Below are 20601 nucleotides of genomic sequence, written 5' to 3' on the forward strand. Positions count from 1 at the left end.
CAAGGAGTAGATGATTTATTATACATGCCCTTAACAACGCTGGGATTCATATACCAGATACACATTGTGCTTGTAATAAATGGGCAATAAATATGTTACACAGGGGGAGTCTTGACCAAGTGGGGAGAGGCATATCGCTTGCGTCATATTTTGATTAATACATCTACATTATAATCACATGTCACCTGTATACAGGGCTAAGCGTTCCCAGAATATTCTGTTTACAGTTATGAGATTTAGCATGATGGAAACTTAATTGATAAATAATGTGCTTTCTAATAGGTGGTGGTTGAAACAGAAATGCTTATGTGTGTGTTGTGCATGTACAAATGTGATTTTAAGATCTGTATAGGAAAAGTCTGTGTAGAATGGTAATTATTTTGGGATGCTTGTATCAAGAAGTCTTTAATACACTGTTATTATGTTGACACAGGTCTCAGACTTATGGGAGATTATAATTTGTTGGTGGAGGCTTGTTGTCTGTGTTAGGAAGCAGTTTTGTTAGTACATTGGCGATTTAATACAAGTGTGTGTGCACAGGGGAAGAGATGTAACATTGTTAGTGGTTGGTTTACATACGCACATTTGACACAGGGATATTTTTAACCAAGGGGGGATGAGTAGTTGATTGATTAAAAATAGTACAGCTAAATACATACAAATGATTAAGGGGATGTAGACAGAGACCGGAGTACAAGGAAAATGAGATGGGCAATTAAGGGGATGTAGACAGAGACCGGAGTACAAGGAAAATGAGATGGGCAAAGTGTTCTACAAAGTAAGATACAGTAGAATCATTTGTCACGTTTGTATATAGGAACATTCCTAAACCTGTTTACAACAATTGAGGCTTGGTGCACATTTGGGACTAACCACTGCCAGGGAATTGTGTTACGAATAAGGCTGTTCTAGCGATGGCTTTTGATAAAATGCTTAGGTTTGTAATTTTATTACTTGAATGTAATGTTAGAATGTAGCTTGAATTAAGATGCTTGTATAGAATGCATTAATGTTAAAATGTCAGATTTTGATACACTGTTGGATTAATGTTGCTGCAAGTCTTTAGATCAAAGGGAAATGATAATTTTATGATGTAGGCTTGTTGGCATGTTATTTGGTTGCATTGTTATGTTGAAATACAGTCAATTGTTATAGCTTTAATGCCATTGGATTACATAGGCTGATGTAAAATATTGAGATTGGTTGCAAGTCCTGGGGTCACAATGGGATAATTTAGTGACGGGGGACTTGTTTGATGTAGGATTGTGTTTTTGCAATTGTTATAGATGATTTGTGTGCAATGATTAACCCTTTGTTGATTACAGGACATGATAGGGCTTTGTATGCCCGAGGGCCAACAGGGCCTCAGTTGAAAGCTGTATGATAGGTCACAAGGGGGGATGGTTAACAGATGCGGTTTATGACGTTGCAGGGAAGCAGGAAGGAGAATAGGTTTTAGACCAGGGGGGATGGTAAACCTGTTATATATGGTCGCTATTACACTTACAGAAGGGACCTAGGCTATCTTTGCAACAGGAGAGAGGTCACAGGTGGAGATAGGAGAGAACAGTCAAAGTGAGATAACAGATACAGTTATTTTTACAACGGGGGCCAGGAAGTGACAGAAATGAGTGTGGGAAATCAAAGTAGGCAGTCATTTGGGGTTATGACTTATGAATGTTAACTGTTTTGGTAAGGGAATATTTGGGTCTGTCTGTGCACTGGAAGGCATGGATAGGTCTGAATTAAAGATGGATTCCAGTCCGTCTTTGAAGTGAGAGAAGAGGAGCAGATGTGAGGATAGACTGTAGTAGCCTGAAGTTGAGAGCAGAAAAGTTGAGAGCGGAAAAGTTGAGAGCAGAAAAGTTGAGAGCAGAAAAAACTAACATGGTTTGTTGAAGATGTGGAATGATTAACGAGTTGTATGAGAGAGAGTTTGAAAGTATTTGTTTAGGTTCAAATGATCAGTGTAACTGTGAATGAATTGAAGTTTGAAAGTATTTGTTTAGGTTCAAATGATCAGTGTGAACAGTGGATGATTGTGTGCCAGGTGTTATGCGTGTGTGGGGCTAGCGTGAATGGCTGTGTCTTTAAATGGGTAACTGATAAATGTGAGGATGCTTGAATCTGTGAATGAATTGAGTGGCGTGTGAGTGCGTGTGAGGATGTTTTAATTTCGGTGGGTGATTGAAACTGTGAGGTGAGCGAGGGACACATAGGAGGACAGGTTAGAATTAAAGATACACATAGTCATTTGCAGAGCGATAAGAGTTAAAGTGATTTTATTCACCTAAGTTACCATGTCCAGAGATATTGGAGGGTAGGAGTTTTGTTTTATTGCTTTCATTTGGTATTGTTTCTTTTAGGATGGGTTGTCACTCAGTACATATGTCTATTTGAATCTTTGATTGTGTGGACTGAAAGGTGTTTGAATGGAACCTGTCGGGGTGACTGTGCTGGCTTGAGAGGTGTCAAAATCACAATGACAAGTGTGAATGGTATGGTTGGGTGATGAGATATAATGTAGATTTTTAGATTTCTTTTCTTTTCTTTCTAAATAACCTTTGAGGTGGTCTAAGTTTGGAGCTTGTTGATTTTATTGATTTGCTGTTTTGGGTATGAATGGTAATTTGATTTCACATGTGGACAATGCGGGGGAAAAAAAAGATGTGGGGTCTGTTGGGATATTTTTTTAAATATTTGCCTTTTGTTTCTTATTTCTCATCTGTTTGTTATGGTCTGGGTGAGTGGAGAAAGCTGGAGGCTGAAGGAAGTGGCGTCAGAACGTCAACAGAATGTCAACAAAAGCTAAGTGGCCCCATCACGTTTGCATATGATTACCATTTGGCTTCTCTTGAAAATATTTGACATGTTATGTGAAAAGAAATTTGTTCTTGTTTCCTCAACAGCTCAGTCAAGGAGGGGAATTGCAGATCAGCGGTGGAGGACACATGAATACATTACATTAGAGCGGTAACGTAGGGTTTCGTTTTCCCTGTTACTCTGCAGTCCAATGGTGGTCAATCACAAATGGTGGTGAGAGGATTCTTGTATGCATTCGCCCCCGTCTCTACAGAACCCCATGCGGGTGGGGCCAGGTTGTAAAAACTGAACAGACGTAGTTTGGAGGGACTTCCACGCTAAAGGAGTCGTCTGACGACGGGTTGTCATGAGATAATAGATGACTGGACCTGGGGCATGTGACCTGGCCTGGGGGGGCGGAGCCTGTCTGAGGGCTGAGCTGAACAAGGTTCTCTGGGGAGTTATGAAGTTGTGATTGGACTGTAGGGGACAGGGATAAGACTGAATAGATACTGATGGGCTTTGTTTTGTGCACATTGATTTGGTAGGACGCGCAAACAAAGGGCGGATAAATTACACAACGCAGGGACGGTTAATACGCATTCACATAGTGAGGTTATGGCCAGAGTGAGGAGAGAAAGTGAAGGAAATTTTTCGTTGAAGATCTGCTTTCCTCTGCCGGACTGGGCTGTGAAAACCGAGGGCAGAGTGGTAAGATTATGATGTTGACATATGGTGTAAAAAGAAGGTTTTATGACCATGATATGGTCATAAAGGGGGGTGGATAGGTGAGAAGACCAACTGATTGATTATGCAAATGTGATTGTGCTGTCTTAGAAAAGGAATTAACAGGAGAAAAAAGCAAAAGTATGTCAAAATGAATACTAATTTTTGTGTCTCCCCCAGATCTTATGAAGGAATGTGGAATCAAAAGTGCTGTAACTTAAGAAAAATGGGTTTTTAAAAATTGTGTTTTATTTAAAGGTATAATGATTAGATTAAATAGTTTTATTGTTTTCAACAAACCCAAAAGTTGTTGTTTAAAAAGTAGGCCTTTGGCTATGAGCCTTGAGGAGCAAAAGCGAATTGATGATATGTACCAAAGAATAATGGAAAAAGAAATGTGAGAAAAAAGGAAAAATTGAGAATTTTGAAAAAAAATGATTTTTATAATTAAATTGTATGGTTAGTATGTATAGAAAATCAAGTCAATATACCGTATGTGACAATAAGAATTGCCAAAGTGGGGAATGTGGTAGTATTGACGTTGAATTTCATAATTAATATGTGTGAATAAATTAGAGGACCACATCAAAAGCCAGATGTATCTTTCAATAGCAGAGAGAGACTCAGTGGCTAAAATAGTCTCAACTGTCAGTGGAGACAGCTGCAGCAGATAACAACAGAGAGCCATTCTCAACCCCCACTACACCTTTTCGAACTGACTGTATGTAAATGCTGATCAAAGACAGCTGGGCTGACCACAGGGCAGACCAGTTTAGAAGAAATGATTAGTCATGGACACTAAGTCACAAACAAAGTTATCTATTAATCAACTGTTTAGTATCAAAAGAGTAAACCATAATATTAGAAATGGGTAAATTCATATATACGGGAGATACAGTTGGTAAAAGGTTTATTGGCACACCCAGGGGGGGGGGGGCCACAAAGACCCCCCTTCTGATCACGGAGGGAAGAGAAACCACATCAAGGAAGGGGGAGCCATAAAGACCCCCCTTCTTATCACTGAGGGAAGATGACATCACACCAACCCCCACCCATGGGACAAGACCCAACCCCCCAGAAGAAGACGCTGGATTGGATCAACCATGTGCTAATATTGGCTAGAAATGATAGGATATAAGGGCCCACAAAGTGAGTCTGGAGCCCAGATCCCACCCAGGTCTGCGTGCTCCAACCGCTCCCCACCATCGAGAGACTACTGCTGTGCTGTTTTAATGTAAGTAAGCCGAAATGGAACCACCCTGTTTGGTTCGAATATAATGTAAACTTAGCTTAGAAACCAGGCTTACTTACATACAAAAAGGGCTTACAGTATTGTCAATGTATGTTCAAATTATGTTAACGAGTGATTCCTGTACACGGCAGCCATGTTAATGTTTTTCTGATAATCTTTTGTATGTAAAAGGCAACTTATTATTCACCCTTGGCCTCTGGCTCAAATAAATGTTGAGTTGAACTATAGTTCTGGTTTTGTCTGGCTACACGTTTATTCTTCATCTGCTCTAAGTCAGATGAGGAGACCAACAATTCTATCACATATATGATCCCTTTCTCCTCCTTCCAGATAAGCAATCCCATTGTCCTGTACTACAATAACCTTAGATTATTGTAGGATTCTGTAGAAATATACTACACTCCCTTGGCCTTTGACTTTAAAGCTCCCCAGGCCCGCTAGTCGCAGTAGTTTTCTACTTAAGTTTTGAATCTAAGTAAGCATTATGTTACTTTAAGTTCAAGTGACTTTTTAAGGCTCCCTTGGCCCTTGACTTTAAAGCTCCCCAGGCCCGCTAGTCGCAGTAGTTTTCTACTTAAGTTTTGAATCTAAGTAAGCATTATGTTACTTTAAGTTCAAGTGACTTTTTAAGGCTCCCTTGGCCCTTGACTTTAAAGCTCCCCCGGCCCGCTAGTCGCAGTAGTTTTCTACTTAAGTTTTGAATCTAAGTAAGCATTATGTTACTTTAAGTTCAAGTGACTTTTTAAGGCTCCCTTGGCCCTTGACTTTAAAGCTCCCCAGGCCCGCTAGTCGCAGTAGTTTTCTACTTAAGTTTTGAATCTAAGTAAGCATTATGTTACTTTAAGTTCAAGTGACTTTTTAAGGCTCCCTTGGCCCTTGACTTTAAAGCTCCCCAGGCCCGCTAGTCGCAGTAGTTTTCTACTTAAGTTTTGTCAAATCTGTAATTAATTTTACTCCAGAGGCATTTGACAGTAGTCTTGTTTTCTTTGGCCGTTAGCACCTATTCAGTTAGTATAAATGCCCAACGTAGGGACGCCATGATAAGTGCCCATGCAAGCCTCGGTCAGATTGATAACCCAATAACTCATTGGTCCGCATCTCAACATCAAGCAGCGTCCTGCGATGTCTGTGATATCCAGGACTCAATGCATCCACAAACTGCAGGGGTTAAACCCGATCGACAGACCTGACACACACACCGCTCCGTCCTCCCCAGTCATCGACCTTAGGTCGAGTGATTGGAGTTGCGGAGTCTATTATTTTATTTGCACTGGGAAGGACACTCTTTAATCAGATGATGTCCATTTCCCTTATCCGTCACACGTATTATCACTGTAGCTTTACTTGATAAGCCCATTATACAGAACCCACTTCTACATTTATATATATATAGTTCTTTCTCTAGGTCTCTGTGTGGATAAAGGCCCACTTCTAAAGTTTTACATCATAAATCATGAACATCACGAAGCCGTGCTCCCTCATGGTTAAACAATGGGTAAAGTTACAATGCAAAAACATTTCAATGCTTACCCGTCTGGTCAGAAGAATGGATACAAAAGGTGTGTTCCAAAAAGGGTTTTTATTTTTTAAAAGTACAAGATTACATTAAAGGCACAGTTCATGGTTATAAGTACAAAGGTTTCTGCTTACAATATATCAGAATGCAGGGATCTCCAAAAAATCTCTTTGAGAGGAAGTGAGTTAGCCTTTATAAAGGAATTCAAGACCTCGTTGTCATTGGTTAATATACAGTGATGAAATTTCACTAGCCAGTCAGCGTGTTAGCATGTCAGTATATATTTATCCAATCGTTTTACTTTACGTGCACAGTAAGTGTCCCTCCCTTTCTTTTACTTGCGTTACCTTCAGTTACATAGTTTTTTCAAGTATGAGAAAGTCCCTCCACTTTTTATCTTAACAGAACTTGCAAAGGGTTAACCTGGTAACCAGGCAGTGCCGGCGAGGCCATCTGTGAGAATTCCCATCAAGACTCCTCAGAGCTATAGCAGAGAATCTTCAGAGATGCTCTCATCCAGTGAACACAGTTTACACAGTATATAGTATTACTCTCTTTCATTTTAAGCATAGAACTATGAAACATATAATTAATGCAGCAGAATATGTATACACCTCTTATACCAACATTTCTGACTGTAGCAAAACATTTAACATTTAATTGTTATATAGTTTTAAGATTCTCTCTATAGTTTTAAGACTCTGTATAAGTTTATAACACAGGTGGCGCTTGTTGATTTGTGGCACACATAACGTGTGTCTTCTCTAAACTTTCACATTTTCCGCCTTTATCTTCCTCCGGCCTGGGGCCCCTCGCTTCTGCCACGCTATCAGTAAAAAGCAGCCGGGCCAGTAAGTAACAGGTAGTAAAGAATGCAGGCAGGCTAGGCCTTCTGTGGGAAAAATCTCTTCTTCAAGGCAGAGGCCTCCCCCCCGCCCCTGTCAAGGCCCCATCTTTCAGTTACCTCCCTGCATACATACTGGCACCTTTTAAACAGAACAGGCAATTCATTATTTAAGCAGCCAAGCAGTATGGAAGCAATTGCCCTGTTGTTGCATGAATATATATATTCAGAGTATATATACAGATATATACCATAAACATATGCTTAAACCTTTTACATCCCACAATTGACAGAGAGAATAGGATGTCATTATAACCAGTGTCACTAGTTGGCTGTGACACTTTACAATTTGACAGGCATACATTGTTGTCATACAGAAGTACAGAATACTCTTTTATGCAAAATGCTTAACAGTCTCTGGAGCGCGCCAGTAAGAAGCATTTGCACTGCAACTCGTACACCTTACATTTCTGCTTTGCACTATAGCGTATTGTATATTAGTACATTGCATAGTATATTGTATATTGTATGGTAACTCAGTTACTTCTATTCTGCATCGAACATTGTACATATGTCTATACTGAACAGCGTGACCTCTATTTTTACTTCTATTTTACATAATCACTTTTCCCACTTCAATGACAGAGCTGCTGTTTAATAATATTGTCGCGTTGTGGAAAGCAAGATGAGAGAGCATAGATTTCAGTGTGTATCATTTAATCATTTATCATTTAACATTTGACAGGCATACATTGTCATACAGAAGTACAGAATACTTTTATCCAAAATGCTTCTTACTGTTACGCTCCAGAGACTGTGCTAGACAAGATAAGTATGAAATAAAATAGTATAGCATGTAAAATAGAAGTAAAAATAGAGGTTACACTGTTCAGTATAGACATATGTACAATGTTCGATGCAGAATAGAAGTAACTGAGTTACCATACAATATACAATATACTATGCAATGTACTAATATACAATACGCTATAGTGCAAAGCAGAAATGTAAGGTGTACGAGTTGCAGTGCAAATGCTTCTTACTGGCGCGCTCCAGAGACTGTTAAGCATTTTGGATAAAAGTATTCTGTACTTCTGTATGACAACAATGTATGCCTTTCAAATGTTAAATGATAAATGATTAAATGATACACACTGAAATCTACGCTCTCTCATCCTGCTTTCCACAACGCGACAATATTATTAAACAGCAGCTCTGTCATTGAAGTGGGAAAAGTGAGCATTAAACAGCAGCTCTGTCATTGAAGTGGGAAAAGTGATTAAACAGCAGCGCATCTGCACTCAGAAGATGGCGTGACAATATTGCTCTGATTCGCAGCTGCCGCGGGGGCGTGCCACGCGTGTCACGTGGCCGTCGCGGCCAATCAGGCGAACCCGGGAATCAACTATCTGAAATCTGACTAAATCCGTTGCGGAAGTGATACACGCGACCTGGCTCCCAAGCGAAGACAGACTGTGCACCCACTGCACACAAGATGAGGTGGAAACCGAGCTCCACTTCTTAACAACCTGCACACTATACCAAGACATCAGAGACATATAGTTCAACCTGCCCACTATACCAAGACATCAGAGACATATACTTCAACCTGCCCACTATACCAAGACATCAGAGACTTATACTTCCCACAAATTGCAAACACACAAAGAGACTTTGAAAACATGGACAATAACTCAAAACTCCCATACCTACTGGGAGAAATACAACAATGTGCAAACACAGCAGCAAGATTTGTGAGCTGCTGTGACAAGAAAAGGACATCCAGCGGAATGCAACCACCATAAAGACTGTACAAGAAATTCCGTCTGTAATGTACTGATTTCTTTTGTTTTCTCTGTTTGATTGTTTTGTTTTGTTTGGCTTTGGCAATGTAAACGTATGTTTCCCATGTCAATAAAGCCCATTTGAATTGAATTGAATTGAATTGAGAAAGAGAGAGAGAGAGAGAGAGAGAGAGAGAGAGAGAGAGAGAGAGAGAGAGAGAGAGAGAGAGAGAGAGAGAGAGAGAGAGAGAGAGAGAGAGAGAGAGAGAGAGAGAGAGAGAGAGAGAGAGAGATGAATATATATCTACTGGTATACTGCCTACATATCCTCCACTGTGGAGGTGTTGGCAGGGTGGGAGCTACAGGGCAGGGTTGTGGATCCACGTCGCCTCCATTAATCATCAAAATCCCTGTGATTATGATTGATATTGAGATGAACTCAATTACATTAAATATGAGCCAGATTATGGTTATGTGATTTGAATTAAAGAGGTCACCAGTCCACTCAGGCCACGGAGGCATCAGTATGTGTGTCATCATGAAATAAATACACCTTGAATTGACATTTATCTTTCTGAAAATATTAAAGGTCTGTTGGTTTTCAGAGGAGCGGCCATGTTCCCCCCAGGAACAGCAGCCATGTTCCCCCCAGGAGTCAGCAGCCATGTTCCCCCCAGGAGCAGCAGCCATGTTCCCCCCAGGAGCAGCAGCCATGTTCCCCCCAGGAGTCAGCAGCCATGTTCCCCCTAGGAGTCAGCAGCCATGTTCCCCCCAGGAGTCAGCAGCCATGTTCCCCCCAGGAGTCAGCAGCCATGTTCCCCCCAGGAGGCAGCAGCCATGTTCCCCCCAGGAGCAGCAGCCATGTTCCCCCCAGGAGTCAGCAGCCATGTTCCCCCCAGGAGTCAGCAGCCATGTTCCCCCCAGGAGCAGCAGCCATGTTCCCCCCAGGAGTCAGCAGCCATGTTCCCCCCAGGAGTCAGCAGCCATGTTCCCCCCAGGAGCAGCAGCCATGTTCCCCCCAGGAGTCAGCAGCCATGTTCCCCCCAGGAGGCAGCAGCCATGTTCCCCCCAGGAGCAGCAGCCATGTTTCTCCCCAGGCTCCAGGAGGCAGCAGCCATGTTTTCCCAGCTTCACATACTGCTTCCCGTCAGACAAGGAAACTATAAAAGAAGGAAGGGTCATCACGTCAGAATACCAGCGTTCCGGTGCGGCTGGGTGGCGCAGTGGGCAAGGCGCTCGCCACTAACACAGGCGACACTGGTATCGAGCCCTGCAGCTCTCGGCGTTGCTTCCGGCTTGACCGGCCGTCGTACAGTACTGACACAATTGGCCGTGTTAGAGGGTGGGAAACCCGGCGAGGGTGGGTCCTGGTCGTTGTAAACAGCGACTCCTACAGTTCGGTCGGGGCGCCTGCTCAGCGAGGGAAGGATATGGGAGAGGTAGTGTGACCTTCCACACGTTACACCCTCTCAGTGAGAGTCCGCGCTGCCAGGTGAAAAGAAGCAGTGGGCTGGCTACACATGTGTCGGAGGAAGCGTGTGATAGTCTCCGCCCTCCCGGACCGACGGTAGGGGGCAGAGTGCGGAACGACCAGGAAGGGGATTGGGAATTGGCGTAACAACTAACATTGGGATGGGAGAAAAACGGAGGAAAACGGAGGGGGAAAAATAAAATAAAAATAAAAAGAATAGCAGCGTTCCATGCTCTGCTTGGTGCCAGTTCTATTGAAGCCTATGGGAGATGCATGGATAATATACAAGCTATCTGAGGAAATACATCAACCAATTATATCAAATGTTAGCTAGTTAACAATGCAACAAACTGCCAATGATTCTGAAATCGAAGGTAGTAACCTGTTTAAATTACATAAACAAGGTGAAGGCTGATCCCATTCAACTCAACATCGGCCGAGTTATTAAAAGTGTCCACACTCGGCACCGATGTGTTTCATCTGCTACACGGTGACGTAATGATGACCCTTCCCTGTTTCCATACAGAGGTCCAGGTGCTGGAGGGTTAAGTGGAGTGCCATGTTTACCCCACCTGGTGGCTCTGTAGGGGAACTGCAGGTTTTTTTTAGGTGGAACAGAACAAGGCACTCAAATGAGTGCATTACTACAGAGGTCTCGTAGCGGTGACCGGAGTGCTGGACGTCCCGCGATGATGTCGGGGAGGACGCGACCCTCTCTGCGCCGCCCCCCATCTCCCTGTCTCCGGCTGTCCCTGAGCAATGACCGGAGTGTTGAATGTCCCGTGATTAAGACGGGGAGGACGCGACCCTCTTTGCGCCGCCCCTGTGCCTCAAATAGATTCGCTATCAGCTCTATCTTCAATCTTTCAAAATGTTCAGTTGCTATCGCTATCAGCTTTATCTTCAATCTTTCAAAATGTTCAGTTGCTATCGCTATCAGCTCTATCTTACATTTTTCAAAATGTTCAGTTGCTATTGCATGCACTCATCTGTGTTTCACTACACACATGAGTGCATGCTTACCAACTGTCCGTCTGCAACACTACTATCACCGACATCTAAGAAGGGAGATCCCCCCTTGAATGGCCCTTCTAAGGTTTCTCTCACTGCCTGTGGAGCATTTTCTCCTATTGCTAGGTTTTAGTGTTTGCACTCATTCATTTATTTTAATTTATCTTAAATTTGTTGGACCTTATGGTGTTCTTGTTTTGTTCTTGACTTACTGTTATGTTTCTTCTTGACTTGTTTAAAGAAGACGTGTCCGGCCCATGGGGACATTAACGTGTTGTCGGGCCTTACAAATAAATTTGATTTGATTTGATTTAGGTCAGGGGGGCGACGGGTCTGTTGTCATTAACACCTGTGACCCTTGTTTTCTTGAGGACAGGAGTGAAGGTGGAGGACGAGAAGCAGGCTGGTACGTTTGCAGTGAAGAGTTGAACATGTTGTGAGGGTCAAATCATTTCAGGCTGTTGGCCTGGCGCAGGTCATTAGTGGAGTGGGGGGCTCTGGGTTTGTAGTCTGTGATTTCACTGAGCCCTTTCCAGTCAGAAATGGAGTCATTGGCTGGAGAACTGGGGTTGTAGTTTCTCAGAGTAGATCATTATGTTCTCGCCTCCTTGTTAAAGCTGTACTTTGACTCTCTAAACTTGTTCCCTGTCTCCACTCCTGGAAGCGTAATCTGTATCCGACCTTAGCTGTCATGAGTTTGGCTGTGAACCAGGGAACTACACCTGACGAGCGGAACAAGACACTTCACACTTGATAGGAATACACAATGAAACACAACATACTCCTCCTCCTCTCCTCTCCTCTCCTCTCCTCTCCTCTCCTCTCCTCTCCTCTCCTCTCCTCTCCTCTCCTCTCCTCTCCTCTCCTCTCCTCTCCTCTCCTCTCCTCTCCTCTCCTCTCCTCTCCCTCCCCTCCCTCCTCTCCCCTCCCCTCCTCTCCCCTCCTCTCCTCTCCTCTCCTCTCCTCTCCCCTCCCTCTCCTCTCCTCCTCTCCTCTCCTCTCCTCTCCCCTCCTCTCCTCTCCTCTCCTCTCCTCTCCTCCTCTCCTCTCCTCTCCTCTCCTCTCCTCTCCTCTCCCCTCCCCTCCCCTCCCCTCACCTCTCCTCTCCTCCCCTCCCCTCCTCTCCTCTCCTCTCCTCTCCTCTCCTCTCCTCTCCTCTCCTCTCCTCTCCTCTCCTCTCCTCTCCTCTCCTCTCCTCTCCTCTCCTCTCCTCTCCTCTCCTCTCCTCTCCCCTCCCCTCCCCTCCCCTCCTCTCCTCTCCTCTCCTCTCCTCTCCTCTCCTCTCCTCTCCTCTCCTCTCCTCTCCTCTCCCTCCCCTCCCCTCCCCTCCTCCTCCCTCCCCTCCCCTCCCCTCCTCTCCTCTCCTCTCCTCTCCTCTCCTCTCCTCTCCTCTCCTCTCCTCTCCTCTCCTCTCCTCTCCTCTCCTCTCCTCTCCCCTCCCCTCCTCTCCTCTCCTCTCCTCTCCTCTCCTCTCCTCTCCTCTCCTCCTCCTTTTTTGCTGTGCAACCAAAGTTTAAATTGAAATAGGATCACATGGCTTCTGTGCCCTTTTACTGTAAAGCAATTTGGAGTTGATCTGTTGATGATTTGTTGGGGAAATGCCTGTTAACGAGTTGGCCTTTCTTATTCAAATGGCTGCTCCCCTTAAATAGGAGCCAACAACAAGGTTTTTTGCCAAAGTCTTGACTACAACTCTGTGGAATCTGATTATTCTCTCTGTTTGGGAGTTTTGAGTTTTTATTAACGACGGGTGCGCCGTAACCTGTTAGGAACTCAATAAAATCCTCTCACGCTGCTGTTTACAATCCTCTCACGCTGCTGTTTACAATCCTCTCACGCTGCTGTTTACAATCCTCTCACGCTGCTGTTTACAATCCTCTCACGCTGCTGTTTACAATCCTCTCACGCTGCTGTTTACAATCCTCTCACGCTGCTACTACAATCCTCTCACGCTGCTGTTTACAATCCTCTCACGCTGCTGTTTACAATCCTCTCACGCTGCTGTTTACAATCCTCTCACGCTGCTATTTACAATCCTCTCACGCTGCTATTTACAATCCTCTCAGAGCTCAAAAGGCTGTTTTCCATGGTGGATTATAAATAATGGATTATCATGGTTCAAGGAATTACAGGAAGTTGCTGTAACACATTTTCTTTTATTTATTTTGCCACAAAAACTGTAGACCAACTCACAGAGGTGGAATTATGCAAATCCACTGAAAGCCCATTGGTCCGTTATCAGGACCGTCTGACCAGTAAGTGTGTCTGACTCTTTTTAAAAGAAAATTAAAAGATTTTATTTATAGCACTTTCAGCTTTTTTGGTCAACGCAGGACCTTTTGGCCACGCAGGACCGAGAGCGGAGAGAGGGTGAACCGGGAGGAGAAGAGGGGAAGACATGCGGCACATGGCTACAGGGTCGGGGAATCGAACCCGGGGCGACCGCTTCGCGACTCAGCGCGCTATGTGGTGTGGCTACTGGAGCGCCCTAGTGTGTCTGACTCTTAACCACCAGAACCTGCACAGACCACAGCGTATGACGTACATCATGCCAGTTAGGGCACCTTGTGTTTACTGCACCCTGTGTATGCTGATAGAGTTGCGCCCTTCCTGCTGACTTGTCGTACAAAACTTGTAAGTCGCTTAGAATAAAAGTGTTCAGCTAAATGACAAAATATAAATGTAAATGTAAATCGTAAAAGGTATCACACTTGATACTGACTCAAAGAACAAGCTCAGAATTGGCAGAAATGTTATTTATCGTAAAAGGTGCTGTAGGTAATATTTTCTTAATATGGTCTGCATGTTAAAATAATAGCTCTACATTCTGACAGCCATCACTGATACAGAGTGTCTGGTCAGTAACATGGGTCTCTCAGTCCCTCCTCTCTGCAGTAAACAGTCATCAGTGATATAGAGTGTCTGGTCAGTAACTTGGGTCTCCCAGTCCCTCCACTCTGCAGTAAACAGCCATCACTGATATAGAGTGTCTGGTCAGTAACATGGGTCTCCCAGTCCCTCCACTCTGCAGTAAACAGTCATCACTGATATAGAGTGTCTGGTCAGTAACATGGGTCTCCCAGTCCCTCCACTCTGCAGTAAACAGTCATCACTGACATAGAGTGTCTGGTCAGTAACATGGGTCTCCCAGTCCCTCCACTCTGCAGTAAACAGTCATCACTGATATAGAGTATCTGGTCAGTAACATGGGTCTCTCAGTCCCTCCACTCTGCAGTAAACAGTCATCACTGATATAGAGTGTCTGGTCAGTAACATGGGTCTCTCAGTCCCTCCACTCTGCAGTAAACAGTCATCACTGATATAGTGTCTGATCAGTAACATGGGTCACCCAGTCCCTCCACTCTGCAGTAAACAGCCATCACTGATACAGAGTGTCTGGTCAGTAACATGGGTCTCCCAGTCCCTCCACTCTGCAGTAAACAGCCATCACTGATATAGAGTGTTTGGTCAGTAACATGGGCCTCTCAGTCCCTCCACTCTGCAGTAAACAGTCATCACTGATATAGAGTCTCTGGTCAGTAACATGGGTCTCTCAGTCCCTCCACTCTGCAGTAAACAGACATCACTGATATAGTGTCTGGTCAGTAACTTGGGTCTCCCAGTCCCTCCACTCTGCAGTAAACAGCCATCACTGATATAGAGTGTCTGGTCAGTAACATGGGTCTCCCAGTCCCTCCACTCTGCAGTAAACAGTCATCACTGACAGTAGCGGCTGCTGGTTCTCTCTCCACTAGGGGCGCTATACCAAAACATTTTGCAAACATGTACAGTACCACGCAACCGACTCATGGCAAGACGTGAGCGATTCGACTCACGCTCACGGCAATGAATCGGCTCTTATGAACGAGTCGCTCAGCTGTTACTACAACAACACACAACCAGTCAAATAAAGTATAGTCTAATTCACAACTTGAAACACAATATATAAATAGAAAAGTTAGAAACAAAACTCGCTCCGTCTCCAAACACAAACAGATCACTCCCTCTCTCCTTCTCTCTCTCACACACAGCGCGATGTGGAATCGATTCGTTACACAATCAGACCTATTATATACCAAGAATAACTTCAGTATGAGTACAGGGCTGTACACATATTTTGCATATTGTTAAACGAGCCAAGGCTAGCTATTAAACTATCGATATGAATCGAAAATCTGGGACCCTGATGTAAACAAGACAAACGTCTTTCTCTGGTCTGCATCCCCTTAACAATTGTGTGTATTGAGCCGTACTGTATTGTACCCATTCTGCAATCTGTTAATAAAGTTTTCATTCATTCATTCAAACATAGACGATATTGAACAAGCCATAATCCACGTATTTTCAATCCAAAAGAAAGAGAGAGAGAGAGAGAGAGAGAGAGAGAGAGAGAGAGAGAGAGAGAGAGAGAGAGAGAGAGAGAGAGAGAGCGAGAGAGAGAGAGAGAGAGAGAGAGAGAGAGAGAGAGAGACTCACTGTTTAGTTGACACGTCCAAGGCAGGAGGGCTTGCCTTGATAAAGTGTATAATCCACTGTTGATGTATTCCAGACCACTGTCCACTGTGTCCAGACTGCATCCGCCATATAGCTTGTTAGCCAAGTGTTAGCTTGTTAGCAGTTAGCACCACACAACACAAGTACTTCATTCCTTTGTCCATTTCTGCGTCGAACAGACTGCAAACTACCTGGCGTTCTATCGCCATGCTCTAAGACAAACTCTAACCTTAACCAACTTTGAAAGAGTGCCTAAGCTTAACAGTCTAAAGAACTTGCAGTCACGGCACGCTCTAAGACAAACAGCTGCATCTCACAACAACACAACTATCTCTACCACCAACGGACCAACCTAGGAATAAGCTAGAATTGGAACATTAGAAATTGGATTCGGCCAATCAGAGATCGTCTCTGTGAAATTCTGCTACGGAAAAAAATACTGGCGTCGGCCAATCAGAGAGCGTCTCCGCGAAATGCGGCTACAGAAATTCTTGACGCTACTGGCTAGACCGCTTCAAATCGCGCCCGGATTCCAACATAATAGTCATATTTCAACGCACAACGCGTTACGCACTGATTGGCTGCGACGGATACAGCGATCAAACCGTGATGCGCACTCAGAGCGCTATCGCGTCTAGCCCGGGCCGAGAAATACAAAAAAATAATAAAAAAAAGAAAAGTGAGTCACTTCCTGTTCAAGAAAACGAGTATTTTTTTTTTATATATAATAACGTTATATTGTGCATTTGGAAACACAAACATACTTAAAATGAGTAAATATTATTAATTTTAAACCTGTTTATATTATTTATAGGGCTATAAAACAAAAAACTAAAAACTTATTTTTCTTGTTCTCTCATATAACCAGGGTAGGGCCTGAGGGGGGGCGGCGCCCGAGCGCCCCTAGTGGCGAGCCGCCACTGATCACTGATATAGAGTGTCTGGTCAGTAACATGGGTCTCCCAGTCCCTCCACTCTGCAGTAAACAGTCATCACTGACATAGTGTCTGGTCAGTAACATGGGTTTCCCAGTCCCTCCACTCTGCAGTAAACAGTCATCACTGATATAGAGTATCTGGTCAGTAACATGGGTCTCTCAGTCCCTCCACTCTGCAGTAAACAGTCATCACTGATATAGAGTGTCTGGTCGGCTGGGGGGTCGGCTGCTGATGGAGGCGCAGTGTTCAGGGTAACAGAGCATGAGGTGAGGCGGACCTTTAAAAAAGTGAATATCAGGAAGGCAGCAGGTCCGGACGGCATCCCCGGCCGCGTCCTAAAAGTCTGTGCCGACCAACTGGCCCCAGTATTCACTGACATATTTAACCTGACATATTTAACCTGTCCTTAGAACAGGCTGTCATCCCCACCTGCCTGAAGAAGTCCACTATTATCCCTGTACCCAAAAAATCCAAGCCTGCTTGCCTCAACGACTACCGCCCTGTAGCTCTCACCTCCATAGCCATGAAGTGCTTTGAGAAGCTAGTAAAGGGCTACATCTGCTCCTCCCTCCCCATCAACATGGACCCCCTGCAATTTGCATACCGCCCCAACAGGTCCACGGAGGACGCCATATCCCATGTGCTGCACACAGCAGCATCACACCTGGACAAGAGGCAGGGGAACTATGTGAGAATGCTATTCATCGACTACAGCTCGGCATTCAATACCATAGTCCCCTCCATACTCATAGCCAAGCTCAGGGACCTGGGCTTGGGCTATGACCTCTGCCAGTGGGTCTTGGACTTCCTGACTGGCAGACCCCAGGTGGTGAGAGCAGGCAACTGCACCTCCTCATCCATCACCCTCAACATAGGGGCCCCCCAGGGCTGTGTTCTGAGTCCCCTCCTCTACTCCCTGTACACACACGACTGTGTGGCTCAGCGGAGTAGCAATACAATCGTCAAATTTGCTGACGACACAGTGGTGGTGGGCCTGATCTCTGCCAACGACGAGAGGGCCTACCTGGAAGAGGTCAAGGTCCTGGCGGGATGGTGCCAGGAAAACAGCCTCTCCCTGAACGTCAGCAAAACAAAGGAGATGATTGTGGACTTCAGGAGGTCGGGGGTCAAGGACTACAGCCCCCTCAGCATCGACGGGGCACCGGTTGAGAGAGTCAACAGCTTCAAGTACCTCGGAGCCTACATATCCGAGGACTTGACATGGACCACACACATTAACAGTGTGGTGAAGAAGGCACGACAACGCCTCTACTTCCTCAGGCGCCTAAGGAAGTTCCAAGTCAGCCAGAAGATCCTTAAGAACTTCTACTCATGTACAATAGAGAGCATCTTGACCGGCAACATCACCTCCTGGTTTGGGAATAGCACTGCAAAAGACCAAAGCAGACTACAAAGAGTGACACGTTCAGCCGAACGCACAATTGGAGGGGGGCTCCCCACCCTCCAGAACATTTACTACAAGCGTTGCAAGGGCAAGGCTAAGAGAATCATTAAAGACTCCAGTCACCCGAACAACTGCCTCTTCGAACTGCTGCGGTCAGGCAAGCGATACAGGAGTCTCAAGGCGAGCACAGAAAGACTCAGAAGTAGCTTCTATCCCCAGGCCATCAGGCTGCTAAACGAACAATGAATGAACACTACACAACAACAACCACCAAACGCACATAGCACACACATCCACACGCACACACTCACTTTAAACAAACACACTGTAGCACCCACTCCACACACTTTATAGCACACACCCACTTTAAACAAACACACTGTAGCACCCACTCCCCACACTTTATATTTATGGATGAAGGATTGCACTACAACTCGTACACCTTACTGTAAATTGTACCTAAAATTGTACCTCATCCCATTTCTGCTTTGCACTAGATAGTACTGTACATTAGTACACTGCATAGTATTGTGTATTGTATATTATATGGTAACTCAGAACATTGTACATATGTCTATACCGAACACTGTGACCTCATTTTCTTCTTCTAAATTCATGCTATATTATGTTATTATGTTATTTGATACTATCTTGTCTAGCACAGTCTCTGGAGCGTAACAGTAAGAAGCATTTTGTATGAAAGTATTCTGTACTTCTGTATGACAACTATTAAAGAACTTGAACTTGAACTTGAACTTGGTCAGTAACATGGGTCTCTCAGTCCCTCCACTCTGCAGTAAACAGTCATCACTGATATAGAGTGTCTGGTCAGTAACATGGGTCTCCCAGTCCCTCCACTCTGCAGTAAACAGCCATCACTGATACAGAGTGTCTGGTCAGTAACATGGGTCTCCCAGTCCCTCCACTCTGCAGTAAACAGCCATCACTGATATAGAGTCTTTGGTCAGTAACATGGGTATCTCAGTCCCTCCACTCTGCAGTAAACAGTCATCACTGATATAGAGTGTCTGGTCAGTAACATGGGTCTCCCAGTCCCTCCACTCTGCAGTAAACAGCCATCACTGATATAGAGTGTCTGGTCAGTAACATGGGTCTCCCAGTCCCTCCACTCTGCAGTAAACACAAAATAAATGTTCTGGAATCTGGTATTTCTCACTTCATCCAATCCGGAGAGAGAACTCCACACAGCAAAAATGGTCTGACAAAAATAAGAAATAAAAACAAATAATATTTGTGTGCACATACTGTATTATGTGCTTGAAAATAAAGTAGTAAAATAATCTACCAGGAAATTTGGCTCGGCAAGGGTTCTCTTTCCTGATTGGATAAAGTGGGAAGGGATACCAGAAAATGTATGCTCTGTTTACTGCAGAGTGGAGGGACTTATCAAACGGTCTATGGATCATGCCCTCAGTATCCCTGGACACGCCTCGCAAAACTCACATCTCGATGAGACCAACGCCGTGTGTGTCCTCTCCCCGGTCAGGAATGAAAGAGGAGGGAATGAAGATAACATAGATATAAATCTTATCCGCAACCCATACGTTTTCAGGTAACTATCAGTGGAAAAAGTCCAGCAGCCAGGAGGTCCTATATTATCCTTGTATTTCATTGTATTAAATGAGCAGTAAAACAGTTAAAATTGAAAAAGTTATCGGTGGCTATAACTTCCGCGTTGCCTGTACATGGAGACCATTAAAAAGCAATAGCTCACTTCAGGCTGTGACATATTGTGATTATATCACAGCTGAGCTCCTCGTGCCAGGGGGACCAACCTTTACATTTACATTGAGTCATTTAGCTGACACTTTTATCTAAAGAGACTTTGTGAACAAAAAGTCAGCAGGAGGAGGAGCAGAAGTGTGGAACTTGAGTGTATAGTAGTATAGACTTAATTACCGTAAATCCTCAGATATAGGACGGGTCTTGTTGTAGTTACCTCAGCTGCAAAGAGCACCAGGCCTTTATTAGAGAGAGGCTTATATAAGAAGCAGGCCTTAATTTCACAAACTGGCCAATTGTAATTGTGATTGATTGATTGATTTTATTTAGACACAAACATATACAGATCACATGAGTATTTGCTTTGTCAGGGTGAAACTGTGGTGGATTAACGTAATTCACACACTGAAGTTGGAACTGTCTATAGGTTGCGGGGTCCGGGGACGATTTAGCGTGTGGTACCTTCTCGACTCTACCTCAGTCGAATCGAGTTGCATTGATACAGTCAGGGTGCGATCCACGGGGGGAGCTCGGTCCGCTATAGCTCCCCTAGATCAGACATCAGCTCCCCTGGGGGTCTCTAAAGCTCCCCTGGGGGTCTCTAAATTACTGAAA

The 20601-nt window shown here is 44.4% G+C and overlaps 1 protein-coding gene across 1 annotated transcript in view; it reads left to right on the top strand.

Moving 5' to 3' along the window:
- Nucleotides 1–9588: 9588 nt before the first annotated feature.
- The window catches only part of LOC311228170 (uncharacterized protein), a gene marked incomplete at its 5' end in the record, with an annotated part of 101719 nt that continues 90706 nt past the window's right edge, over nucleotides 9589–20601 (top strand). The window contains one exon of the mRNA XM_084314081.1: nucleotides 9589–10070. Within this exon, the coding sequence (XP_084170207.1) occupies nucleotides 9589–10070 (482 nt within the window). The remainder of the gene's footprint in view (nucleotides 10071–20601) is intronic.

Source organism: Notolepis coatsorum, assembly GCF_963971535.1.
Source record: "Notolepis coatsorum genome assembly, chromosome: 5".
Taxonomy (NCBI): domain Eukaryota; kingdom Metazoa; phylum Chordata; class Actinopteri; order Aulopiformes; family Paralepididae; genus Notolepis; species Notolepis coatsorum.